At 46.6% G+C, this 27,234-nt stretch overlaps 2 protein-coding genes across 8 annotated transcripts in view; one reads left to right on the forward strand and one right to left on the reverse strand.

Annotated features, from left to right (window-relative positions):
* CA12 (carbonic anhydrase 12) overlaps positions 1 to 18,297 on the forward strand; it is a 64,938-nt gene extending 46,641 nt beyond the window's left edge. The window contains exons 5-11 of one of the 5 annotated variants that reach the window (XM_070797447.1): positions 2,263 to 2,358; positions 3,199 to 3,262; positions 3,496 to 3,653; positions 5,155 to 5,281; positions 13,687 to 13,719; positions 14,582 to 14,669; positions 15,385 to 18,297. In XM_070797447.1, the coding sequence (XP_070653548.1) occupies positions 2,263 to 2,358; positions 3,199 to 3,262; positions 3,496 to 3,653; positions 5,155 to 5,281; positions 13,687 to 13,719; positions 14,582 to 14,669; positions 15,385 to 15,454 (636 nt within the window). In that variant the 3' untranslated portion in view covers positions 15,455 to 18,297. The other 4 variants (XM_070797446.1, XM_070797448.1, XM_019968715.2 and 1 more) reach the window with 4 other exon arrangements.
* APH1B (aph-1 homolog B, gamma-secretase subunit) overlaps positions 1 to 27,234 on the reverse strand; it is a 116,119-nt gene that overhangs the window by 40,401 nt on the left and 48,484 nt on the right. The window contains exon 7 of one of the 3 annotated variants that reach the window (XM_070797451.1): positions 2,354 to 3,334. The exons of 1 other annotated variant lie outside the window; for it this stretch is intronic. The gene's annotated coding sequence lies outside the window, so the exon portion shown is untranslated. Of the gene's footprint in view, positions 1 to 2,353; positions 3,335 to 16,834; positions 19,378 to 27,234 lie in introns of those variants that run through there. One more of the 3 variants, XM_070797449.1, reaches the window with a different exon arrangement.

The raw sequence follows: 27,234 nt of genomic DNA on the forward strand, positions 1-27,234 counted from the left end.
CTAATGCAGGGGGTGTGGGTTCAATCCCTGGTCGGGGAAATATGATCCCTCATGCTGTGCAGTGTGGCTAAATAAATACATAAAATAAAAATACCACTAAAAAAGATAAGCCTCTCTTATCCTCTCCTCAGGGAACTGCTTTCTGTTTGTATTAGTCTTCACCTCCTCTTGATTTCATCTGAACAAGTGAGAAAAGTGCTAAAACTGAACACAAGCTCAGCAGTCAGCAGTAAAAAGAAATAGGAATATAGGACCTTTGGGATTTTAGCCACATAGAGTTCTGCACCATTTCGTAAAGCAGAGCCAGGACAGGATGGTGTGGGGCAGTGCAGAGGCTACATCTTTTGGGGATAAACATGAGGAACCAGGAGCCCCTAAGAAATCCTTCATAGGGGACCAATGAAAAGAAGAACTAATGGGATTAAAAGGCCACTTGAAAAGTGGGGAACATTGAGCTGTATTTATTAAAATATGCTTGAATTCTATTTATAATCACATATCACTGAAAAAGCAAGAAAGTTCCAGAAAAACATCTATTTCTGCTTTATTGACTATGCCAAAGCCTTTTTGTGGATCACAATAAACTGTGGATCACAATAAACTGTGGAAAATTCTGAAAGAGATGGGCCCACCTGACCTGCCTCTTGAGAAATCTGTATGCAGGTCAGGAAGCAGCAGTTAGAACTGGACATGATCTACAGACTGGTTCCAAATAGGAAAAGGAGTACGTCAAGGCTGTATATTGTCACCCTGATTATTTAACTTATATGCATAGTACATCATGAGAAACGCTGGGCTGGAGGAAGCACAAGCTGGAATCAAGATTGCCGGGAGAAATATCAATAACTTCAGATATGCAGATGACACCACCCTTATGGCATAAAGTGAAGAAGAACTAAAGAGGCTCTTGATGAAAGTGAAAGAGGAGAGTGAAAAAGCTGGCTTAAAGCTCAACATTCAGAAAACGAAGATCATGGCATCTGGTCCCATCACTTCATGGGAAATAGATGGGGAAACAGGGGAAACAGTGTCAGACTTTATTTTTCTGGGCTCCAAAATCACTGCAGATAGTGACTGCAGCCATGAAATGAAAAGACGCTTACTCCTTGGAAGGAAAGTTATGACCAACCTAGACAGCATACTAAAAAGCAGAGACATTACTTTGCCAACAAAGGTCAGTCTAGTCAAGGCTATGGTTTTTCCAGTAGTCACGTATGGATGTGAGAGTTGGACTATAAAGAAAGCTGAGCACAGAAGAATTAATGCTTTTGAACTGTGGTGTTGGAGAAGACTCTTGAGAGAGTCCCTTGGACTGCAAGGAGATCCAACCAGTCCATCCTAAAGGAGATCAGTCCTGGGTGTTCATTGGAAGGACTGATGTTGAAGCTGAAGCTCCAATACTTTGGCCACCTGATGCGAAGAGCTGACTCATTGGAAAGGACCCTGATGCTGGGAAAGATTGAGGGCGCGAGGAGAAGGGAACAACAGAGAATGAGATGGTTGGATGGCATCATCAACTCGATGGACATGGGTTTGGGTAGACTCCAGGAGTTGGTGATGGACAGAGAGGCCTGGTGTGCTGCAGTTCATGGGGTCACCGAGTCGGACACGACTGAGCGACTGAACTGAACTGAAGATGGAAAAAGAGATTAATGAAGAAAAAGAAAAGAGATAAAACCTCCGTGTGTTATAGTCTCAAGAGGCAAAGAATCAACAAAAATACATGTGATCATATATAGAGAGATCATGGACTAATATAGTTTTTTTGGAGGACAGGTGAGGCCACCTTGAGGATTAAAATCAGGTTAAAGCATTGTCAGAGAGACTTCCCTGGCAGTCCAGGGGTTAAGATTTCACCATTTTGCCCCAGGTTCCAGAAAAAGTAGGAAAAATGACAAGGAGAAGTGCTCCAAAGTATCCAAAGTATCCAGGTGTTTTCAAGTATACCAGGTGGCTGGTATAAAAGCCCATTTGTTCATTCATTCAGTAGCTGTTGTGCACCTAGTATGTTTCAGGCACTGAATTAGACACTGGCATACAGTGAGTGAACAGGATGGACAGAGTGCCCTGGTGGAGTGTGTAGTCTAGAGAACTGAGAGAAAAGAGAAAGCTGGAGTGGCCATGAGGTGAGGGTCTGAGAGGCCTGATCTAGCTGGAGGTGGAGGTACCTCCTATTGGATCCCAGTCTCCTGTAAAAGTGAAAGGTTCCCACAAGTCGCTCTCCCTGATGGACAGCAGCTCATCTCATCTCTCCCACTGCAGCTGCATATTGTCTATTACAACTCAGACCGGTACCCCAATGACAGCTTCGCCAAGGACAAGCCAGAAGGCCTCGCGGTTGTAGCTGTTCTCATAGAGGTAAGAGATGTTGAGAAGGACTTTATGTGAGATGTGAAGTCAGGAGGATGTCAGACTCAGCATTTGGTTCCACGCACACCTGCCCCATTTCGGCTGTGTCTTGACTCTAGAGCAGGGGGTATTCTCCCATAGGGTTTTCTCTCTTGGCCTAGAGGCAGCACTTTCTGTGGCTGGACAGCGGAAAGGGGCATGTCGTAGGTGATGCTGGAAAACTCAGTCCTAATCCCCAGCCCTCCTGTACAACATGGAATTGCCTGGCTACACAGACCTGTCGGGGTAGGGGACTCATTTACTGCTGCCGCATCCAGATGCCTGAACCCCTGACACAGTTCCCAGTATCCAAGCTCCATCTTTTATCTGGGCCCTGGAATAAGTTCTTTTCTGAATCCCAGAAAATGGGACTACCTCCTGATTCGCTTGCATTGTTTCCCCCAGTGTGACAGCACATATGTTGTTTCTCCACGTGCTTACTTGCCTGACTTGGCTGGCATTCACTCAAGCTCCCTTAAGTCCTGATTAGAGAAAATGTGATTTGTGGCCTTCAAGGTCACAGACAGAGAATCAGGAGCACAAGCTATAACTCTTGCCCTGGGATAATCAACCCTTAGTATCTTGAGCTGGAAACAGGATGTCCTGAGATGTAAGAGGGCAGAACCATCACACCAACCCCCTAATGGCCTAGTGAAGCATCATGGCTGTCCTGGTAAAGTGTATCCTTCAGGGAGAATCTCAGCAGTGGTGATCATACACCCCTAGCAGAGCTCTTCCATTCACAACTGTCAAGCCAGGCTCAGCCTACTGAATTCTGTCTCTGTTCAACTTGCCCCGTCTCTGTTGCAGGTGGGCTCCTCCAATCCAGCATATGACAAGATCTTCGATCACCTTAAAGATGTAAAGTACAAAGGTGAGGATTGTTTACTCACCTTATTGCTTACTCACCCTCTGCTGGAGAACAGCGTATTTGCTCTTGGGTGACCTGAAAAAGAATGCAGGCAGGGGACAGGTACTGTCTGTGACCAGGTCCTGGAACCAGGTAGCTCAGAATGGGGCTAGTTCATGTTCCTAGGCTGTTATAGGCTCAGCTGTACCTCTGCCTTGGGGAGGAAGGTGACCTTATACCCCAACATGTCTCTCCAGGCCAAGAAGTGTTCATTCCAGGTTTCAGCATAGAAGAGCTGCTGCCAGAGAGGCCTGAAGAGTACTACCGCTACAGGGGGTCCCTGACTACACCTCCCTGCTACCCCACTGTGCTCTGGACGGTGTTCCGGAACCCTGTGCAAATTTCCCAGGAGCAGGTAACTGTCGTGCTCTTCCTTGTCGTAGACCACGTGGTACCTCGGACCCTGCACCGCCTGTATCATAATTGACGACCTGACTACCTCACTCAGAGTTTCATTGGCAGCTATTCAAAACCTCTCCAGATACCACAGGGGCCTGGAAGTACTTTGGAAATCACAGGCTGGGCTTCAAAAGTGGAGCTGTCAAGTCAAGAGGGGAGAATGAGTCTATCTCCGCAGTTCTTTAAATATGAGTTGTTAGGCTGTGTTTCCTAACCTGTCCCCCAGTGGAGAGTTTCACCTCCCAGGCAGGAAAGCGCATGGCTCCTTACCTGGGGTGGAATAGACAGGATCAGGTTAGATGATTTAACAAACCCAGGGGGTGGGGAGTGCAGCGATAAGGAAGTGAGGGTCTCTGCCTTCAAGAAGCTCATGGGAGTGTGTGCCTGGTGAGTCACTCTGACTCTTTGTGACCTCGTGGACTGTAGCCCAACCAGGTTCCTCTGTCCACGGAATTCGCCAGACAAGAATACTGGAGTGGGCTGCCATTTCCTCCTCCAGGGGATCTCCCTGACACAGGGCTCAAACCCACGTCGCTTATGTCTCCTTCACTGGCAAGCGGGTTCTTTACCACTGGCACCACCTGGGAAACCCTCAAGAAGCTTAGGTAGTGCAAAACTGGGGAATGGAATCCATAGCAATCATCTCTAACTCTCTCATTTCTTAGGTGATGAAAGTGAGGGTTAGAGAGTCAAGGAGACATTGGGGTCACCAGCAAAGGCCCAAGGTGGAGCTGAGTTCCAAGTCACTGCTCGTGTCTCTGCTCCACAGCTCAAATTCATCAGGAAGAAGCATCGTTGCCCAGGAGGCGGATCTGCCTGCTGGCTCACCCACCCATGAGCCCAGCACAGCTCTCATTGCTGCTCCTCCCTTTTTACTATGGAGTACCTGAGTAACCTCGATAAATGACAGCAAATAGGCAAACAGGAATAAAGACATGATGAATCAAGAGATGAAATGATTGGGGAGGCATTAATGTTCTAACCCAGAAACTGCCTTGGAAACAGTTATGTAATCTATGTGTGTGCATGAAAATACCATGAAACTAGTGGATGACCTGTGAGGTTCTTGCCTGCCTGTTTCTGTTCCTTTTGATGGGACCATCAGACTAAGCCCCAGGCCCCTCTAACTAGACTGGGCTCTGAATGAGGCTCAGGAGAGGAATGCAGTCTCTTTGGGAGGTGGGGGAGCCCCTTGACATCCCAGGTTTCGCTCCCTGCAGGGCAGATTGCACGTGCAATCAGGAGCTAACAGTACACACCCTCCCGCTGGCCCGGGGAAGTGGGAAGACACATGGGCCAGCACTCAGACACCTGCAGGGGAGGGGCAGCTTTCTCCCACCACCTTCTCAGGGGTCTCCCGCCAGGCCTCAGAGGTGAGATCTGGCAGTCCTTGCCTTGAGGTCAGGCAAGGGGGCATCACTCTGCCTTCAGGGGGTGTTTCTGCTCTTTGCCTACAGCTGATGAAGTTGGAGACAGACCTGTACTGCACGCACATGGATGACCCGTCCCCCAGAGAGATGGTCAACAACTTTCGGCGGGTCCAGAAGTTTGACGAGAGGCTGGTGTATGTCTCCTTCCAACAAGGTAAGGAGGTGTGGCATGTGGGCAGTGTGGTGCCACGATGTCTGTTCCGTATGAAGTCAGGTGCCCTGGCCTTGGGCACTGTCACTCATGCCCTTAGGAGGTGGGTTAAGAGCACTCTGGCTGCCAAAGGAGCCAGGTATGTGAGGAGCTACTGAGTGTGGGTTTACTGAGGTCTCCCTTCACTGACCTTGACTCCCTTGAGCCTTTGAAGAGAAGCACAAGCCAGGGACTCCAGGCACATGGAGCAGAATCCTCATTAAGACTAGGTGTCTCCCACAGATGGAGGAGAGAGAGATACGCGAGTAGGACCCTTTTCTGAGATCAAACACTGAACTTCTTACAGGCATTCTTGGCATCCAGGCCCATCTTTAGCCTTGCCAGGTGATTCGTGGCACTAGCACCACCAAGGTCCAGAGTTTCTCCTTTTAGAAAACGGACATAACCCATGTCTGAGCACAAGCAGCTCATGGTCTAACGTCGCAGGGCCCGTTAGACAAGAAAGCATCTTCAGAACTGCCTTTTGTCTCATCTCCCTGAAGCTTGCACAGCCACCGAGAATCTATACTGAACGAGACATAATAGTTTGGTTTCTTCCTGAGCTGCAGAAGCTCAGTTATTCCCTCTAAATCTGTAACCGTAACTCCCCATATGGACATTTAACATCTTGACTTGTTCTGTATCTACATGAAGATGGCTGGGGGCCCCGGGAAGGGGGCAAGAGGCCCACACTCTTCAAATCTCCAACTTCACTTTCTCACTGAAGACTCTTGAGCTACCCCCAACCTGGGACTCTTGAGTGGTCAGGAGAGGGGTCGCTCCATAGAAGTTCCACTTTATAACATTCTCTTTTCCTATTCTAAATAAACTGGGTAGTAGTCAAGGGTTACACGGAAATGCTTCAATTCTTAAATAAAATAAAACTCTTCCTAGAGATAAGGGACTCTGCCAACATAGATCAGGCAGAATTTTGCTTGTGATTCAAGGATAACAGTCAGTTCTGTTCTTTTGCACTAAGTCTCTACAAGTCACAGAGGACAGGGTGACAGGAACATTCTCCCCACCCCCACCTCCCAGTTAGGAGACTCAGGTTCAAGGTCATACCTTGTTTCCTCCTGGCTGTATGATGTGGGAAAATAATGTCCCTTCTTTGGCCTTGGTTCCCTCAGCTATAAAGTGACAGGCTGGACTAGGTGAGCTAACATCCTTTCCGTGCTAACATGTTCTCAGTGGATACTAACAACTGCCCATCCTGACTTTACGTTTCAGGGACAGTGTGTGAGGGCAGTTACAGAGGATCAGAAGAAACCGTGCAGGAACTTGACATCCAGAAGTAACCCCCACGTGTACAATGAACATGGGGATAATTAGCCATCTTCTTAGACCGGCTCAGGTCTAAGCTGGCGCCTGTAGAGCAGGAAGTGCAATCAGGCTGGTGGCAGAGCGCTTCAGTAGACCTTCCCAGGCAGGCTGGGGGAGCTTGAGGGGCCTTGAAGCAGACGGGCTCCAGCTTAGGACATTGGAGATCACAGCCCAAATGCAGCTTTGCCACCACCTGTCCTGCAGAGCTCACCTGGAGCTATTGCTCCCAGGAGTGGGGCTGGGCTCATTCCTTGGAGTGAGAATCCATGGCTGTCCAAGGCAAACCTGTTCATTTGGAGGCTGATTATAGAAACTTGGCTAGAATTCTCCCCTCCCTCTCAAGTCCCAAAGACTCGGGCAGCTAATGGGGCTGTTTTCCCAAGAAGCAAGGCTGAGTCAGCCCCAAAGAATGAAGAACCAAACCTCATCCTCCCAGGGGCACCTGCCATTCACAAGAGCCTCCTCACACCAATGTGGAGCAGGTCAAAGACTGTAACGTGCCCTTTGGGTTGATGGGGTGAGCTTGTCTGTCAGCAGGAACCTTGAGTAATTTGGACTCAAATTGTCTGCACGCTCTTTCACTGGGACATGTCTATAATTAGGGGCTGGTTTAATTCAGGGTCTTCTCTGAAAGTTAACAGAAACTATGCAGTTGGACAATGAAAACTCTGGAGTTTTCTGCCAGGAGAAAAGTAATGTGAAGAAAATCCTTTAATAAACAAAGTACATGAACTTTGAGAGGGGGGATCTAGGGTTTAACCAAACTGGAACGACTGGGACTGAATCACGTAACTGGGCCCTGCTTTTTCCTTAACCATGCTGGAAAAGGAACACAGAACTTGGTTTCTGTCCTTAAGAGGTACAGAGTCTCTGACAGCCCTCAGGTAGGGTTTCTTGGTCTTGGTATGTCAATACTGACTTTCGGAGCTGGATAATCTTGTTGTGGCGGCTGTCCTATGCACTGTATGATGTTGCGCAGCATCCTTGACCTCTACCCATTAGATACCAGCAGCATATCCACCTGTGACAGCCAAAATGTCTCTAGACATTGTCAAGTGTCTCTGGGGAGGAGGGGCAAAGTTGCCCCTGATTGAGAACCACTGCCCCAGGCATTTGTACAATGACTTTCCCAGGCCCAAGACTTTCCCCCACTCGGATGACAGAATTCTAGGGTTTTATGTGACATGCCCTGGTCTTCATTCTATTCTAACCCTGTTTCCCATCTTCCTTTAAAATTTGAGTGTAATTGGGTAGGTCCAAGGCTGAGAGATGTAGATAAGATAGAACTATTCACCTTCAAGGAAGCAAACAAATCTCTCAAGCAGGGGTCCAGATGCCTCTGAGGCAGCAGCCTGAATCCCCTCATCATTCTGCTCCATCCCTTCTTTTTGTATTTTTTTCTCTCACGTATGTTGTTTCTTCCTGTCTTTGGTTAAAATGCCCACTTTTTTGGAGAGAAGTGAAAGTTGTGCCAGGGCATTTTTTTTCAGCTCTTAAAAAAAATTGCCTCTTCCAAGTGGCACAAATGAAGTCTTGAGCTGAGGCGGGGCGACAAGACTCAAGTCCTCAACGTGGGGTCTTGGAGAAAACCCATCCTGAGAGCATCCAGATCTCGCAGGAGTCAGATGCCCGATGTGAGGGAGGAGAAAGATGGCAGAGGCAGAGTTATACAGCCCAGGGGCCCAAGTCTCAGTTCTGCGAAACTTCCCAGCTGAAGACATCAACACTGGGCCCATAGGGTAGTAAAGCCAGACCGATTAAACCCAAATACTGATGTTATCAGGCTCTGTTCTCAACATGTCAGGGCAAGGGAAACTCGAAGGACAAGAGGGAGCCAAAAAGTTTCTATAATCATGTCTTTAGTGGGTTTGAGCTGAGCTAGTGCATGTCCCATACCTCGCAGCCCGGAGCCAACTGAGGTGACCCTTAGACAATACAGCCGGGCGGTCGAGGGGTAGGGCTCAGCCAAGCTGTGGAGTAGCATGGTTAGAATCTGCTTTATCCTCAGGGACCTGGGTAGTTTCACAAAATGTTTTAAAGAGAGAGAGTGAAAAAAAAATCTTACAAAGCTAAGATGGCTAATTATCTAATTTTTTGAGACCAGAATGTATGCTTTGTGGTTATTGACCTTGTGTCTCTAAAAGTTCTTATTTATAAATAAACTCTATTAGATGAAAAACTATCAATTCTTCCCAGTAACCAAATGAAAGACCAGAAGAGTTCCTACCTACGAATCCCCCTCCACACATACAGCATCTGAATAGTCAGGAATAATCATCAAATGTGCTGAGAAATGGAGTCCTAGTCACACCTAATGCAGTTCATCACGCCACGTGTTACTGAGTACGCCCCACATTAGCCCCATGTTTCTCTTCCACAGTGGAGAAGAGAACACCTTGCCAGCGATGTTCTCTTCACTTCCAACAAGCCTCTGGACCAGACAGGAGGAAAAGGGGTCAGGCAGAAGCCTGGGACCACCATTCATGGTCCAGCACCAGCTGAGCCTTCCAGGGTGTCTCCCCTGCCTCCCCGATACTGCCCTGGGGGGTTTTCTGCAACACAGCTGGTGCTTCCCGTGTGCATGCTACAGACTGTCACACACGGGGCCCTCAGTCTGGGATGCCCTGCACCTCTCCCACCTGGAAAATTCTGTCAGGACCCAACTCCAATCATATCCTGCCATCCTTCCCCACTCCCCTGAGGGTGACCTACAGTCTCCTGCTCCTGCGTGGCCAGAACACAGTTATAGCTCTCTATACCTCTGTTACAGTTCTTAGCATAACACAGAGTAATGATCTATTATCATGTACAAAAAAAAAAATCTGTATTATCCATAGACTACAAGCCCCTAGAGCAGGGACGATGGGTGTCTTGCACGCTTTCTGTGCCTGGTGCTCATGGCAAGTTTGAAAGGATAGAGCTGACTCAGCTCCCTTCCCCTCCCCCACCAGTATCTTCTCCGAAGAACCATCTGAACAGAAGTCTGATTGGCTGTCAAGTTTTAGTTTTAGGAAGTCTTATTTTGCTTTGCTGTCAATTTGTCAACAGCATTGAAATCAATCTGCTTGTTGAGGAACACATAAAGATCAGAATGTAGTTGTCAAGTGTCAGAGGCCTGGGGGGAGTTGCTGACAGATGCTGTCTGGCCTTCTGTCCTCCTCTGACCTGACGGGCATGAGAGGTCCCAGCACTAGTCAAACCTGCGGCCCAGACAGCCTGACCCACCACAGGAGGCAGAGAGCACGAAGCGCCTGGTGCTGCGTCACAACCCATGCCCATTGTGCCAGGGTTTAGGCCCCTCAGAACAACATGGCTCTCTCTTCTGGGCCAGCATTCCTGCAATCTGGAAGGCAAAGCCTTCAGACCCTAACGTGGGTCATAGAAAGCCAGTTCCCTCGTGTAATCTGGTGGTCTCTTTTGGGCAGATTTATTTGTAGAAGTTATTTAATAGGTTCCATTGTGTTAAGAAAAAACTCCAGTAAAATATAGCCTTTTAAGATGTTATGCTCTGTGGTTATAGAGGGCATCTTCTTTTACTTTTCTTAACAAAACATCCTCCAAAGAGAGGACCAGCATTTCAGTTGCTTGAGTCTATGACTTATATTAAGCATGATAATAAGGATTTTACCAGCTGAAACTGGATTTTATATATTTAAACTCTCAAATCCCTGCTAAACCCAAATGCTCCCGCCTCTTTTATAAGACTGGAGCCTGCTAAAGACATATGTAATGTGTACATATGTAATTACTATAGAACATGTCACCTACCACAACAGCCCATACTTTAATACTTTGAAAAGGATTGTATCCTTTTTATTCAAAACTCTGTTTGAATAAGCAGAATTGCAAATACACCTAGAAATTGCTAGACTTGTTCTAGGAACTTTGAGCTGTATACAGGAGGTGTTTGTTCCTCCTGCTGGACTTTTCTGTGTGTGCACTTGAGGCTCCAGAAGACCTCACATGCAGTTAACCAGCCTCTCTCGGTCCAGCAAGATACCAGTGGAAGACGCAGCTCCTGAGCCAGCCAGAACAGGTAGTTGTACCCTGTGGCGAGCAGCATGTCGATCTCGGGGTTCTGAACCTTCCCCAGTGAGGCATGTGGCACTGGGGTTCTTCCATATCTGTGTGATCCCTTCTGTGTGCAGTACTGCCCCACCTCTGCTTGCCCTGACTCACACCAGAGCCTTGCCTGGAGAGCAGGCGGCTCTGCCATGTCTGTACCGCGTGCAACCCTCCTACCAGCTCAGGAGCCCTTACTGCATTCTCATCCTGTGGCTCTCGTGGCCCACTGCCATCAACCAGCCTGTCTTGTTCTTCCTGTCCGACCTTCTGTGGGAACTCCCTGTCTCATTCGACTTCAGAAACCATTTCTTTGTTTAATCAATCTGCAAATGAATCTCTGCCCCTCCCTGCAGCATCTTTGATGCCCATTCTTGGCACCATTCCAGGGGCTCTGCAGGGATGCAGGTTTTGGCTTCTGTCACTGGGTGCTAGTTCTTCAGTCCCCCGATCAGTTCTCCTGGTGCCTTTTGTGACTTCCCCTTGTGGCGGGCTACAGTCTATAGGGTGGCAAAGAATCAGACACGACTGAAGCGACTTGGCATGCATGCATGCTTGCCCTGCAGTTATCAGATGCTCTGACTTCTGCCTCCACTGGGACCTAAGCCTTATGCTGCACCCAGTTCCACAGAGGAGCCCGGCTCCCTGAGGCTTGGTGCTGTCTCACCTGCAGGGGAGAGCATCCAACATCACCGTCCTGTCCTGGGCTTCCTGGCAGGCAGAATTCTCACCGGGTGCTGCCCTCGCCACCGTTTCTCTTCCCAAGTGCCTCAAATGCTTCACCTGCTCAGTCAAACTGCTCTGTTTTTGCTGCATCAAACACTTAGCTGTGAAGTCTCTATCCCATAATCTGGGGATTTCCTCATCTTCCACCTGCTTGGTCTTGTTTCACTGTTTCCGAGGAGCGGCAAATTAGGCCCTAACCAGTCGTCACCCAGAAGCAAGGAACCCACGTTAGAGCCCTGAATTAAACTAAGCTATTGTTTATAGGCCTAAAACAGCCAAGGACACTGCTCAGTGACGCAGGAAAATCAGACTCTCCTTCCAGAACAGCCACCCAGCTGGGTCATGTGCTCTTGAGAAAAGCCTCAAGCCTGGAGCCTTGCTTCTGGAGCCTTTGCTCTGCTCCCTAAGACCATGGCCTGGGGGGCAACTCCTCCAGCCCCGGAGATGGGCTGTCAGCTGTCTGGGGACCTGCCTGGCTCTCAGGATCTTCAAGGTGGCTGTGAAAGCGACAATTTTAGAAACATCCAGTTTGGACAGCTTAACCAAGTGGTCAGGCTTACTAGTGACCATCTTACATGGCAAGAACGAGTTTGGTACCACAAGCATCTGGAGGGGAAAAAAAAGAAAACCCACGACCAATTGGGGTTCTTTTCGGTGGTGGTTGTTTTTAAGATCCTGGAGGCCTTGGTTACCTTTAGGTACCTTAAACAAAACAAAACACCAAATTACAGTGTGCAGAGGCCACAGGCCATGCAGAGAACAGAGCATATGCTGTACAAACACTTGATGCCCTCCCCAGGGGGAGACTCATGTCCTGAGGGTCTCCCCAAGCCACAGACTGGTCCTTGTGTTCAGGGCAGGGAATCAGGCCAGGGGAGCCACGTTCTTTGCCACTCAAGAGGCTGTGGGCTGCCAGTGGTGGCTGGCAAGAGCCAAGAGAACAGGCCACCCTGTTCTTTGTGGATGGCTCCTAACCATACCTGCTCCAGTCATCCTTACAACAGCCTGGGGCCACCCAGGAAGCCAGACCAAGGGCTCCTAGAGCCCAGGCTTGGACCAATGAGGTTACAGACTCAGTATGAGATTGTGGAAGAAGATAGTAGGCAAAGAAGAGAGTAGGGAAAGAAGATGGGGCTGATAGCTCCAGGAGAATCAGCCAGACTTGAAGGGGCCAGATGGCAGGAGAAGGGGTGAGTAAAACCTCGCTCTCTAGTCTTAGGTCTGGTTCCTCGGGGTATCAAGTGCCCCAGGGGGAGGTGGACCCTGGCCCTCTGCTGGCATCTCATACTTGGTTGAGTCTCTGTCACCTCAGTAGGCTCCGTGGGCACAGGCTCTCTGGAGTGTCTGGCTGGGTGGCTACCATCTGCACAACTCCAGCTTGGAATACCCACCCCCCACACCAAACACACACATAAGCTAGAAGTTTCTACTGAGATCAGAAAACCAGTGGATAAGCAGGTCTGTGTAAGCAGACTTTCTGTAGATGGAGGGTATGACTGGGAGGAGGAGCAGTTCTGAGAGCCTGCAAGCAGCTGGGGTAACCCGGAGGCTTCGTGACCAGGCTCCTCTGTATTACCCGAGAGAATGGATTCACCCATGGCCCTCCCTGAGAGGTCCTTAGCAGGCTGACTATAAGCTTTCTCCTTAGATTGCTAGGCACTATTTCAGCCCCACTGAAGACCTCTAACTCACCCCATTCATCCCCAACAATAACTCATGGAAGTGGACACAGTCCTCTGGTTCCACATACCAGGGAAGGGAGACTGGTATGGTGGATGGATTTCTCCAGTGGAACCAAAGTGAAAACAGAACAAAACCACAATAACACTGGATGGGGATAGATGTGGAAGTCTGGTAACAGGTTCTAACCAAGCTCTGCCAGCCCGAGCCAGCCAGCACCTAGAAAGTTCTTTGCTGAGGACGAGAGGCGGGTGCCAGGGAAGCAGATAAGAGCCTACCCAGATAGACTCTGATTCTTACCTTTCCTCACCTTTCAAGCTGGCCACATTGGATGAAAAGCTGAAGTCTTACCAAAGTACAGAGACTGCGATGATAAAGGAGCATGGGGGGAGGGTTCATGGTGTGAGTTCCCTGGGTGGGCAATTCCCTTCACCTGAGCCAAGAGGGAGCATCCCCAGAAGGGCTGCATTAGCCCCGTACCTCCAACCAACCAAAGGGAGTGTGTCAGTCAACACACAGGTCAAATCTGCCATGGTTTGCCTCGGTTAACTTCCAATCTTTTCCTCTCCCCTCCGAAGTGCCAGACCCTCCCTGCACAGGACTGAGTCCGGGTATGTGGCCGGCCGGCCGTGCATGCTGCAGCTGGGTGATCGCTGTGATTCTCGGTGTGATCTGGGCCTCTGAGACCTCCAGCTCATCCTCTCTGCTTCTCTGTGCTGTCACTCTGACTCCTGGCCCCCTCCTCACTGTGTGTCTTACCCTCAAGTCGCTCTCTGATTCAAAGATGAGCTCCCAATCAAATGCTCCTCTAATGAAAGACCTAATCACTTTATAGCATGTGTACATTCAAAGAGCCTATCCAAGACCTTCTGTTGGCCAGGGTGGGAAAGCAGTGCCTAAAGACTAGGCCAAAGCCAAGATATGGAGGTCGGGTGACCAGCCAGTTGACCTTGGCAATGGGCCCTGGCTGTTTGGGACTGCTTAGGACTGTGCAATAGAACTTGAGGTCAAAGCTGATGAAGAGGCATCTCAATGGGCCTTGAATCCAGCAAGGCAAAATAGAGTAACTTTTTATTATGTAACCCAGGGTTTCTCAAAGTGTGGTTCATGGACCACATATCAATACATCAGCATAAGCTAGAGGTGTTTGGTAAAAATGCAGGTTCCTGGGCCAAATTCCAGACTGAATCAGACTCTGAAGCTTGGGCTCAAAAAGAGTATACATTTGAAACAAGCTCTTCAGATGATGCTGGTGCAAGTTTGAGAACCCCTGCTGGATAATCGCTACAATTTGCAAATGGCCCCTGTGAGTACTCCAGCCAGTCCTGCTCAGCCAGAGACCAGAACTTGAAAACAGAGGCGGGGAAGTTACACCTTTCTGTGGATGACCCTGCAGCTGTCACCTGACGGCACACATGGGGATGAGATGAAGGGAAGGGAGGCTTGTAACGTGTGTGCATTACCCCTCCCCAGGCATCGTCCTTTCCGTGGCCCTGGCCTGTGGTCTCGGCATCTGTATTGTCCTGGCGGTATCCATTTGGCTTTTAAGAAGGAGAAAGAGGTGAGCTGGTGTGGGTTTGAAATGGGAGTGGGTGGCTCTGTGTCCATGAGAATTGATCTGTCTGGGAAGGCAGGGTGCATAATGAGGAGCTGTGCCACCCGTACCAGCTTATCCTTGGAGTGCCATCTCCAAAACACCACTGATCGAGGCCTTGGCGTGAGAGGCTGATGCTGGCAGATCGCGGTGCTCAGGGCTGGAGGTGTGTCTGCCAGCGTGGACCTTGGACAAGCTTCTTGATTTTGGTGCCTAAACACAAGCACCAAGGCTGCTTCTTTCTAAGATCTTTTCATCTGGTTTTTCTTCTCTAAACCCAAAAAGAAAATTGAGGAAAATTTTGATTTCTCATTCACACTAATGCCCTTTGCTCATGTTCTTATTGCCTAAAATAACCTAACTTATTTTTCCTGGTATGAAAAAACATAAAAGGTTGCCAGAAACCCTATGGGAATCAGAGATCTGAGCAGCATGGTAATGAGACCTTCATCAAAATGCAGGTCTAGTATCATCAGGTGTTGAAAGAGAACAGTTGAAAAATGAACAGTTTCCATTTTGGTTAGCGGTTATTGGGGGGCATTTCCTCCCAAGACCAATGGAACTTGAGAGAGGTTTCCAAGAGAAGGGTTTGACTTGCCTCATTCCATAGCTGAGTCAGGCTGTTCTTGCCTCTCTTTCCTCTCTGACTAACAAAATTCGTATGTTCTTGTTGCTCCAGTAGCAAAAAAGGTGCCAACAAAGGAGTCATCTACAAACCAGCCATCAAGCAGGAGACTGAGGCCCATGCCTGAGGCCCTGGAAGGCCCAGGCACGTCCAAGGGAGGACTTGGCTTTGGACGCAAACCGCTGTGGCTCCCTGGACACGTGACACATCTGAGGGTTTTCTGAGTTCAGCCCACAAACACCTTAGACGCTTGGGGGGACCCTACCATTCTGCTGTCATGCCACCACCCGCAGTGGGAGTGTGGATGGGAAGAACTCGCCAAGGAGGCGGGAACTCTAAGCTGTCTGCTTCACGTGTGTGGCCTTTCAGTGGTTTGGATTCTCGGGGCACAAACTGTATTGCCTGCTGGGGCTGTTACTGGCTGGAAAACACTTTCATCCAGGGGTTCATGTGAGTGTGGTTTCAAGTGTCTGGGAATCTGCTTCTTGTCCATGCTTACAGGTGAGAACGTGCGGTCTCTGCTGAAGCTTTGTTTTTGAGGCTCCATTTCTTTCCTCGGAGAAGGGCTTGTTCAATTTCCTTCTGCTATGACAAAACCTTTAGCCTGACCTTACAATTGAGGGCTGGGGGGAGGGGGGCGGTGGTGGCCGGGGAACAGGAAGGGTCAAGGTGTCAGAGACAAAAAGAAAACAAGAAATATTCTTTGCAGTACAGTAAGCCACTTTCCAAGTCCTGTCTGTCCTTCAGATGAGATGCACTAACTAAACAGACCTTAGCGAGAGAGAAGACACATAAGATCTGGAAAAGTCTCACTTTGAAATCAGATTGGAGGGCTTTCCTTGGTGGTTCAGTGGTTAGGGTCCTCCATGAAATGCAGGAGACACGGGTTTGAGCCCTGCTCAGGGAACTAGGATCCCACATGCCTCAGGCCAGCGAAGCCTTCATGCTGCAACTACTGAGTCTTCTTGCCACACAAGGAAAGATCCTGCATGATGCGATGAAGATCCCACGTGCTACAACTAGGACCTGACACAGCCAAATAAATTAAAAAATAAATATTTTAAAAAGAAGAAAAGAAATCATATTGGAATCAGAAGTTGCACGTCAAGCTGTGAAGTGTGAGGAGGACAGAATTTTAAGCCCAACGCAACCTCCTGTCAGGGGCATCATTCTGTTTTGTACTCTACAGATTTTATAAATAATTAGGCTGTTCCTTGAAAATGTGTTACTGCCTTCTCTCTCCTAGAGGAGACGTGACTTCTGAGATGACCTCAGCTGCTTTTGTATGTAGAGGAAACAGACAGAAGCAAAACGGTTGAAGACCTTTGTCTCTTTTGCCCAAATTTCATTTCTGCTGCCTTTGTGGTGAGCCTACTGTCAACCTTGAATTGGGACCTACCTACTTCTCTGACTTGAAGGATGTCAAGTCATGGCTGAATTACAATATATTTTCAAACTATGAAAACGGGAAGTTACTTGTGCAGGGGCTGGCATCGTGGTATTCACGGACCAGAAATAATGGAATGTTAACAAAGATCCTTCATGGTCTTCCCTGCCAAGTGACGAAGACAGTTTCTGAGACAACTCCTTCATTCTCCTCCCATTGACCTAAGAGCCCTGTGGATATCAGTCTGTTCCATGACTGAGAAGGAGACCCCCACCAAACTCTCCTGGCTGGAACCTTGCAGTTCACAGACAACCTTATGGTTCTCACTCTCATTGTGACAGCATGGGGTGTTCTCTTTAGGACATCTAAAGTGAGGTTTTGGAAGTGAGGTTAAAAGCATTACTATTAGCAAAGCAACGGTAGTTTGCAGTTCCCTGTCTAGGTGACAGGTTTCTTTAGCATGTCTTTTTCCCTCTCCTCCCTCTGACTCTGAGAAATCTCTCGTCTGCTGTCGTAACTTGTAGTGATGCTAGGCAGAGTTACAGGGGACTCGGAGACTCAGACAGCTCTTGTCTACATGAGACGCCTGACTACCCTGGAGGCTGGCACGGCATCCTGCCTTGCCATTAGCATGCCGGCCTGATGCTGATCAAATGACAGCAGGGACAACCCTCAGGACTGAGCAATGGGAATTAGATGATGCTTTCTTGGCCTCAGCCCATAACCGCCAATCAGAAGCCGACATAAACCACTCCAGAGCTGTGGGGCTGTATTACAAAGAGCTTTCTACAGCTTTTTTTGACACATTCTGTGAGAGAACAGAGAAGTCATTGTACCTAGCACAGTGGCTGTTGATAAAAATGGAAAGTTACGGGGGTGGTGAAAACAGCCACATGTCTCCTGCTTCTCCCTGCTCGGCACAGCCCAGGTTCTGGGACCTCTTGGCTCAGATAAAACAAAGCCAGGGAGAGGGCGCCAAGAATCAACACCACCGCCCTCCTTGCTAATCCGCATGGGACTCCGGAGGACCCAGCCCTGCAACGGGGAAACCTTTCCTCAGGTTCTCACTCCCTCCCTGACGCCACCTGCCTCTACAGGAGAGTGGTGTGGCGGTGCTGATGATACTCTGCCTCCCACTCACCCTGGGAGGGCCTGGCGCTGTGCCCAGCACGGGTGGAGGTGAAAAAGCCAGGCCCCGGCTGGGGCAGAGACGCAGGCAAGGCTCTGGCTTCTCTGCCTCTCTGCAGTGGGAGATCTTCAGCTCCTTTGCTCTGTTTCATTAGTGTCAAATGATGATGATAACAGTAAAAACCTGTACCTGTTTCCTTAACAGACATCCTAGGGTTCTGCTGCATTGACTATTGATCCCATTATTGGTTCCACCTTAAAGTCTCCTCCCCTTCACTCAGCTCCCTGAAGGCCTCCTACTGGCCCTTGGAAAACCCCAGGGATGGGCACCACCTTCTGTCCCTGTGGACCACTGGCTGTGATGATGGTCTGTTTAGGACTTCTGTATTTATTGTAAGAATGACTGTAATGAAGACATACAAATATGAGAAATTGTAAATAAAATGTTTTTTTCAGATCAGACTAGTTTTTGGAAGTGAAGCTAGAAGTATTACTATTGGCAAAACAATAGTACTTTGGGGTTCCCTGCCTATGGTGATAGGGAACAAGTCAGAATGAATAATGATGTCATTTGCAGCCAGGTCATAGAACCCAGCTCCAAAGGAAAACACACGGATGCCCTAAAGCATTTTACCAAGGATGCAGGCCTCCGATGTGTGCAGCCCTGGTCACACAGTCACACTTAGAGGATCTTGTATGTCTAGAGTAATCAGGGACTGACTGGCTCAGGGAGAAGGCGGTATCTGAGCCGAGCCTTGAAAAATAAGTCATATTTGAACAGATGAATATAAAAGAAGGAGCCATGGGACTTCCCTGCTGGTCCAGTGGCTAAGATTCCACACTCCTGATGCAGGGGGCCTGGGTTCGATGCCTGGTCAGGGATCTAGATCCCACATGCTGCAATGCGTGCCGCAATGAAGATGGAAGATCCTGCGTGCCACAACTAAGACCCGGCACGGCCAAACAGATGCATTTTTAAAAGTACTGAAAAAATAAAAAATAAAAAAGAGAGAAGGAGTCATTTCTAACCAAAGTGACCTGAATACAGGGAGCAGGTTGGTAGCATCTCTTGGTTGCCTGACTGTTACCTTATTTTGGACTCTTTTTGCTGTCCCCCTCCATATAATCTTTTATCTAAATCCAGATTTCACATTCTGGTTTGCTAAAGGAAGCAGTTCTATAAAGGTTACAAGTGGGCACCATCCCTGTTTGAGTTATTAAAAAAACTTTGGATTTTCACTTCAGTTGCCCTAGGACCGAGACAGGTAAACTGTTCAAAGATAACTCTGCTCCAGCAGGAGATAAAGCAGTGAGTCCAGCTTTGGAACAGAAACATTACTAACCTCTTCAGGCCCTGATGGTCTCTTCAGTTGGAATACAAGGATTCTTTGGTTCCTCCCCTTTGGTATCCTTCCTGGTGTCACAGCCATTTGCAGGGATGAGGTCAGAGGGGAGCCAGGCACACCCATTCCTTAGACTTGCTCCCATCCCACTGGGATGGGGGTAGGGATGGGGGAGGTTGGAGGAAGCACTTCCTGGAGCAAGAAACGAGCAACAGAAATTATCTCCCGTCTCTCCACTGCCTTTCTCTCCGTTCCCTGAATGCAAGGTGCATCTGGGCTGATGCTCAAAGAGGTGTGTTGATGAGAGCCATGGATGGCGAGGAGATTCAGTCCTCCTTCAGCTGCCCATTACCTCCTCATCTAAATTCAGCTAAATGGACAATCCAGGGCCCAGGGTCCAACAGAAATACAATAAAGTATAGTGTGATATGTGAGATTTTAAAGTTCTAGTAGCCATGCCAAAAAAAAGCAAACCTCCCACAAAAACCAGTGACACTTTCATAATATATTTTATGTAAACCAGTGGATTCAAAACACTATCATTTCAACATGTATTTTGATGTGAGTGATTTTCATTCATTTTTCCCTAAAGTATTTGAAATTTGGTATTTTATACTTACAGCTCATCTCCATTCAAATGCTAAATTGTCACTGAAAATTTCTGATCTATATTTAGATTTCATAAAAGTTTACAGTTGAAAAAGTGTGTTTAGGGACTTCCCTGGTGGTTCACTGGTTGAGACTTTGCCTTTCAACGCAGGGAGTGTGGGTTCAATCCCTGGTCTAGGAACTAAGATCCCACATGCCTCGTGGCCAAAATACCAAAAACATGAAACAGAAACAATATGGAAACAAAATTCAACAAAGATCTTAAAAATGGTCCACATTAAAAAAACTCAAAAAAAAAAAAAGCATATACACATACTCAAGTTGCTCCAACATAAAATTTTCCAAATAACTGAATCAATTATCAGCTCTTAAATTTAAATTTATTAAAATAAATGGAGTTTCTCAGTTTCAATGGCCGTGTTCCAAGCACTCAGCAGCTACACCCGGCCAGTGGCCGGTTCAGCCACTGTGCAGATATGGAACCCTGGTGCCTCTGACAGACGCTTTGGAAGGGTTAGACCTAGATGACTGTCACATAAAATAAACCTGGAAGAAAGCCCTGGAAGGTGAAGATGGGGGACAGGAGACAGAGGATGGGGAAATCCAGGGAAGTGGACTGGGAGGACAGGAGAAAAGAGGGCAGGCAGGAAATCAGGCTGGGGCAAGCAGGCCAGCAGACATTAGGCATGGCTCTCCTCCTTTTTGCACCTCTTCCGCTTCTGGGGGTCCCCAGTCCTCCCTGCCCTGGCCACACCCCTCAGCCACACCCTGGGGTCCAGGTGCTCAACAGTGACATGGCCTAGGGTGTCCTTGCCTTTGAGGAAGGTTGGGCCATGGGCACAAGGCATCTGGTTAACTTCAGGGACCTCGCTGAAGGACCCTGGCCAGGTGCAGGACCTCTCTCCCCATTTCCTCGGAGTCCTAACATTCCCTCATGGGACAAGGTGTCTCCTCTCTTCCAAGAGGGCGGATGCCTGAAACCCATGTCTCTTGACTTGTTAGCTGTGCCCCATCCCTCACGTGAGAAGGAGTCACCTTCCTTCAAGGTGTGGGGAGAAGCTCGAGACCCACTTATAAGAAATAACAATACCTCCAGGGCTGCCTGCCAGGCAGCATAAGTGCCACCTGGGCAGTGGGGTCACCATGGCATCACCATGCACGTCCACACTGGACACAGTCCTCTGGCTCAGATCCAACAGTCGCAGGTACAGGGGAAGGCGTGAGGCCGGGACAACGCCATGGAGGAGAGTCTCCACACCCTACCCGTGCCCTTTCAGTACAGAATGACTGGACAGAAACAAGGGTCAGAGTGCTTTGTGGTACAGAATTATTCACTATAAAAAAATTATTGCAGGGCAGCATAGCATCGAGACTGCAGTCAACCAGGAACTCAGTAATGGTTCCTGGCGGTACACTTTTGAGTGGGTCAGTGCATCTTCACGTCCTTATCCAACAACCCAGGGAAAGAGAAAGCCCTGCCCCGATCTTATAAGGAAAATGAAATAAGGGCTGGTGCTCTGGGCTGAGTCATGCCCACAAAACTCCCGAGGTGGAGGATCTTCAATGACAGTGCAAGGTTCACCCTCCACAGCTCTAGTGACACGGAAACGCCTTCATGTAACAGAATTTACATGCTTATCACAATCATGCCACAACCTCATAAAACCCCACACGATAAAGACACTAAAGGCCTTTGTGACAACAATTTCTGGAAAGTCAACCACAACCCCCTGCCTCCAATCTGCTTTGGAATGTTAAACTCCAGCATCTGCTCAGAAAAAGTTTGATGAAGTTTGACCACTACTGCTAGCAGACAAAGGAGTCAGCTTAACTCCGGGGATGTTCCCCTCACCTCTAGTTCAGCGAACCAAATTTCCCAAGGACACGTTAACTGAACTTTCTCCTTTCCTAAAGCTGAACTGGAGATAAGGAATAAATACACACACACATATAAACACAGAAACATACACATATATAAATTTCATTTGTATAAAATTCTAAAAAATGCAAACTATAGTGACAGAAACCTCAGATCAGTGGTTGATTGGAGATGAGGTGGGAGATGAAGGGATTACAAGGGATATGAAAACTTGGTGAGATGATGAAAATGTCTGCTATCTTGATGGTGGTGATGGTTTCTCTACATATGTCAAGACTGCTCAAATTTTATACTTGGACTAGTGCAATTTATCTTACATAGATTATACCTCAATAAAGCCATAAAAAAGAAGAAGAACAAAACCCCCATAGAGCAAATAACATCCTGCCCCAAACTGGCATTTCCGTTCAGAGCTTATACCCCTGGTGCATCAAGAAGGAGATGCCTGGCCAGGCCTGGAGCACATCTCTGGGACTTGTCCTGCTGGCGGGAGCCCAGGAGAGAGCGTGATCTCTACTCACATGGCCACTTTGACCTCTCCACATTGTAAGTCAAAGTCATTCCTTCTGCTTGAGTTCACTCATTTCAAATATTAACTTATAATTACCTGCAATGAAGACAACAGACACAGGGCCTATGAGTTCAAGGGCACACTGAGACCTCTATAGCAACTCTGCCAACGGTGACAGAGTTGACCAGCTTCTCTGAAACAAGCAAAGACTCTTCTGGTGAGGCAGGTAACATAACCAGCTAGTTCATCTGCTGAAACTAGTGTCCCAAGCTACCTAGAGATCCAACGACAGGTCTCATGCATCTTAATTTCACTGCTTCCCAACCATGCGACACATACCCATTTGAAAAATTTTCCTGAATATGCTACATCCTTTTCATGTAGAACAAATGTGGTCAGGAGCTCATCACTACCTCTGAGCCACTGGGTAAAATCTGGCTTAATCTTATGTGATACAATAAGAAATAAGTACATGGTCTTTGTCTTCAGTTCCTGGCACAGAGATCCTAAATGTCATTTATAAGAAGCCCCTTTAAGCCATACCTCAGCTGATGCTGCAGAGGTGATGAAGGACTTGCCTCGTGGTCCAGAGGTTAAGAATCTGCCTGTTAGGGCAGGGGTCATGTCCAATCCCTGACCTGGAAACAGTCTACATGCTGTGGGGTAACTAAACCCATGTGCTACAACTGAGTCTGAGTCTGTGCACCATGAACACTGAAGTCCATGGACCGAAAGACTGCTTGCGACAAAAGAAGCCACCGCAATGAGAAACTTGAGCCCTACAATTAGAGAGTAGCCTCTGCTTGCTGCAACTAGAGCAAGCCCAAGTGCAGCAATGAAGACCCAGTGCAGTCAAAATTAAATAATAATTTTTTTTTTTTAATTAGGTGATGAAGCTTGGAGGATGGGGGCTGGTTGCCGGAGGAAATAACCATGTGACTGGAGGGCTGCAACTTTCAACCCCAACCCTAACCCCAAGGAAGGGGAGAGTGGCTGGGAACTGAGCTCAGTCACCAATGGGGATGATTTAATCAATCTTACCTGCATAGTGGAACCTCCATAAAAACTCTAAACAATGAAGTTCAGAGTGCTGCCAAGGGCGGTGCTAGGATAGGGGTGCACCCACAGAGGACATGGAAGCTCTGCCTCTTTTCTCCATACCTTGACCTACGGACTTCTTTATCTGGCTGTTCATCTGTATCCCTCGTAATATTCTTTATGACAAACTGGCAAATGTAAGTAAATGTTTACTTGAGTTTTGTGAGCTGTTCTAGTAAAATATCAGAGCTGAGAAGTCATGGGAACTTGCAATTTATAGACAGAGATACAGGAGACAGCCTGGGACTTGCAACTGATGTCTAAAGTAGGGGCAGGCTTGTGGGATTGAGCCCGCAGCCTTTGGCATCTGCAATATCTTCAGACAGTTAATGTCAGAACTGAGTTGTTAATAAATTGTAGAACACAGTTGGTGTCCACCAAGAACTAGAGAATTGCTTGGTGTGGAGAAACCTACAGGTTTGTCAAAAGTGTTAAAAGAAAACAGTATTTTCCTTTATCTCTCTTCTCTCATTCAAAGTAACTTCCAGCTGACTCTTTCTCATATTTCCTTATTCAATAGCAAAGATTTAATGAGGAACCACTGTCTGCTTTAACACAGAGTAAGTGATGGTGATTCAACCATAGTTAAGATACAGCAGTACCTGTATTCAATGATAATTGACATCACAATCTTATTTGAGGAGACAGACGGAAACCATTAACCATAATAAAGAGTTGTATGAAAAGATGCTACATGTCTTATCAACAAAAGGACTAAACAAACTGTATATCCCTAAGATGGAATACCATTCAGCAAAAAGTCACAACTTACTGATATACCTCAAAGCATGAAACTCAGGAAATTACCTTGAGGAAAGAAGTCAGATACAAAAGAGTACACTCTGTGTTATTCCATTTATATGAAGTTCAAAAGTAAAACTAATGTATGGTGACAGAGGCTGGAAACAGCCATTGCTTCTGTGGAAGCCATTGCCTCTAGGAAGGGGGGGAGGGAACCACTTGGGGAACAGTAAACACTCCACAGTTTCACTGGGGTGGTGCTTAGACAGGCGGACACAGTTTCAAGACTCATCCGATTGTACACTTCTGAGATCTGTGCATTTTTCTGTATGTACATTATTCCTGGATTTAAAATATATATATACATGAATGTTAAGAAATCACAGTGGAAAAAGTCACTTGTTTTCCTGAGTCTAATCAGGAAACACTTCACAAAGAGGGACACTTGAGCAGGACCTTGAAGGAAGAACACCATGTTTTCTGGTTGGAGCCAAAAACAAGAAAAAAGATGTGGAGGTTTGAGAGTCCCTGGTACATAGTAAGCAGAGGTGTCAGGGACGTGTTTGAGAATGCCTGGGAAGAGAGGATAGGGAATGGTGGGAGGCAGGACAGTAGTTGGGATCAGAGTGTGAAAGGCCTTATATCATATATTTTGTGATACATAAAATATCATATACTTTCTTTTTTTGATAATACATTTTTTTCAATTTTATTTATTTGATTTTTAAAAAATCTTTTTGGCCATGCCATAAGGCATGGGGATCTTAATTCCCTGACCAGAGATCAAACCCACATCCCTGCATTGGAAGCGTGGAGTCTTAATCCACTGGACTGACAGGAAAGTCCCCATGTATACTTTCTAATAAGGACAGCAAAAAAAATCACAGAAGTGCTTAGATTACGTTTTGGCTGATTCTGTAAATAATATCTACTCATTCTTTTAAAATATAACTATTTAATTATGTAGTAAAAAAAAAAAAAAAACTGGCTGCACGCCAAAACACAGGGGATCTTAATTTGATCAGGGATCACACCTGTTCCCTCTGCATTGGAAGGCAAAGTCTTAACCACTGAACCTCCAGGGAAATCCCCTAATTATGTATAAAGCCAAAAAGTCCCCCATAATCTTAACTCTCGAAATAGTCATAGCTAACTTTTTTTTTTTTTTCCATTCCATGTGGTTTGTGGGATCTTAGTTCCCCAGCCAGGGATGGAACTCACGTCCTCAGGAGTGAGAGCACGGAGTTCTAAGCACTGGACCACCAGGAAATTTCCACCAAAAATTTAATTTTATCTTTCCACAATTAATTTGTTTGTGTGTTAAACATTCATTTTCAAATATTTAATAAACAGATCTCACCTGCTTTAACTATTGTATTCTTGGTATCTAGCATAATGTCTGGCATATTAAAATACTAAATGGAAAAATGGTTTATACCTTGCTTTTTGTTTTCTAGCATATTCCAAATATCCTCATTCTTTTTAAATGGCTGAAAAGTGTTCTGCAATTGGAGGCAAAGCTCTATTGACAGACAGACATTACAAATTCTTTACAGTTACAAGACTATTACAAGATGCTTATGTTCCTGGATATATTTCTGGAGGATCAATTCCTAGAAAAGGAATTGCTGGCTCAAAAAATGCACATCTCATGGACTCTAGAAAGATGGTACTGATAAAACTATTTGAAGGGCAGCAATGGAGATGCAGACATAGAGAACAGATCTGTGAACATGGTCGGGGAAGGAGAGGGGAGGACAAATGAAGACAGTAGCATGGAAACACACACCAGCGTATGGAAAGCAGCCAACCAGTGGGACTTTGCTGTGTGACACAGGGAGCTCGGCCCGGTGCTCTGTGACAACCTATAGGGGTGGGATGGGGATGGGAGAGAGGTGCAAGGAGGAGGGGACAAATGTATACCTGTGGCTAATTCTTATTGGTGTGTGGCAGAAACCAGCACAGTATTGTAAAGCAATTATTTTCCAATACAATTTTTTAAAGACAATAAACTCAACTAAACAATTTAAAAACACATCTCAAAATCTTATCAATATTTTATAAATATTGCTAAATTACCACCCAAAAGGATTGTACTGGTTTGTTTGCTGACAACAAGCTGTTCCAACCTTATCCTCAACAGTTCTTTATTTTATTGAGATTGACATATAGCACTGTATAAACATAAGGTATATGGCATAACGACATGACTTACATACATCATGAAAATGATTATCACAATGTTTAATGAACATCTATTATCTCATACAGATACAAAATTAAAGAAACTGAAAAAAAAATTGTGTGTGATGAGAACTCTTAGGATTTGCTCTCTTAACCTTCACATATAATGTATAGGAACGTTAATTATTGGAGAAGGAAATGGCAACCCACTCCAGAACTCTTGCCTGGAAAACTCCATAGACAGAGGAACCCGGAGGGCTACAGTCCATGACATCACAAGAGTCACACATGACTTAGCAACTAAAGGACCACCATCACCAATGTTATTTATCATGTTGTGCATCATATCCCTAGTAGTTATTTAACTTATAACTGAAGTCACAGTAGTTTATGACTGCTTTATTCAATTTCCCCCTTCCCATACTCTCCACTCCTCATAACCATATATTTGATCTTTTTCCATTTGTTTGTATGTTTGTTTGTTTATTATTGTTTGTTTATTATCAAGTATAACTGACCTATAACACTATGCTAGTTCTTATGTTACATAATGTAGTGATTTGGTATTTTGGTATAATTCAAAATTATCACCACAATAAATCTAGTTACAAAGTGTCAGCATACAAAGGTACTACAGTTATTGACTGTATTTCTCACACTGTACGTTTCATACCCATGACTCATTTATTTTGCAACTGGAAGCTTGTCCCTCTTAAATCTCCCTCACCTATTTCTTTTCTCTCCCCACCCCTTCCTCTAGTAACCACTTGTTTTGTTCTCTGTATCGGTAACTGTTTTGTTTTGTTTTTAAAATTTCACATATAAGTGAAATCATACAGTATTTGTCTTTCCTTGCTGACATTTCACAAAGTTTAATACCCTCATGTTGTTGAAAATGGCAAGATTTCATTCTTTCTATGGCTGAGTAATATTCCATATTTTATACACACACACACACACACACACACACACACATAAATATATTGGGCTTCCCTTGTGGCTCAGCTCATGAAGAATCCGCCTGCAA

The sequence above is a fragment of the Bos indicus genome, chromosome 10 (genome assembly GCF_029378745.1).
Source record: "Bos indicus isolate NIAB-ARS_2022 breed Sahiwal x Tharparkar chromosome 10, NIAB-ARS_B.indTharparkar_mat_pri_1.0, whole genome shotgun sequence".
NCBI lineage: Eukaryota > Metazoa > Chordata > Mammalia > Artiodactyla > Bovidae > Bos > Bos indicus.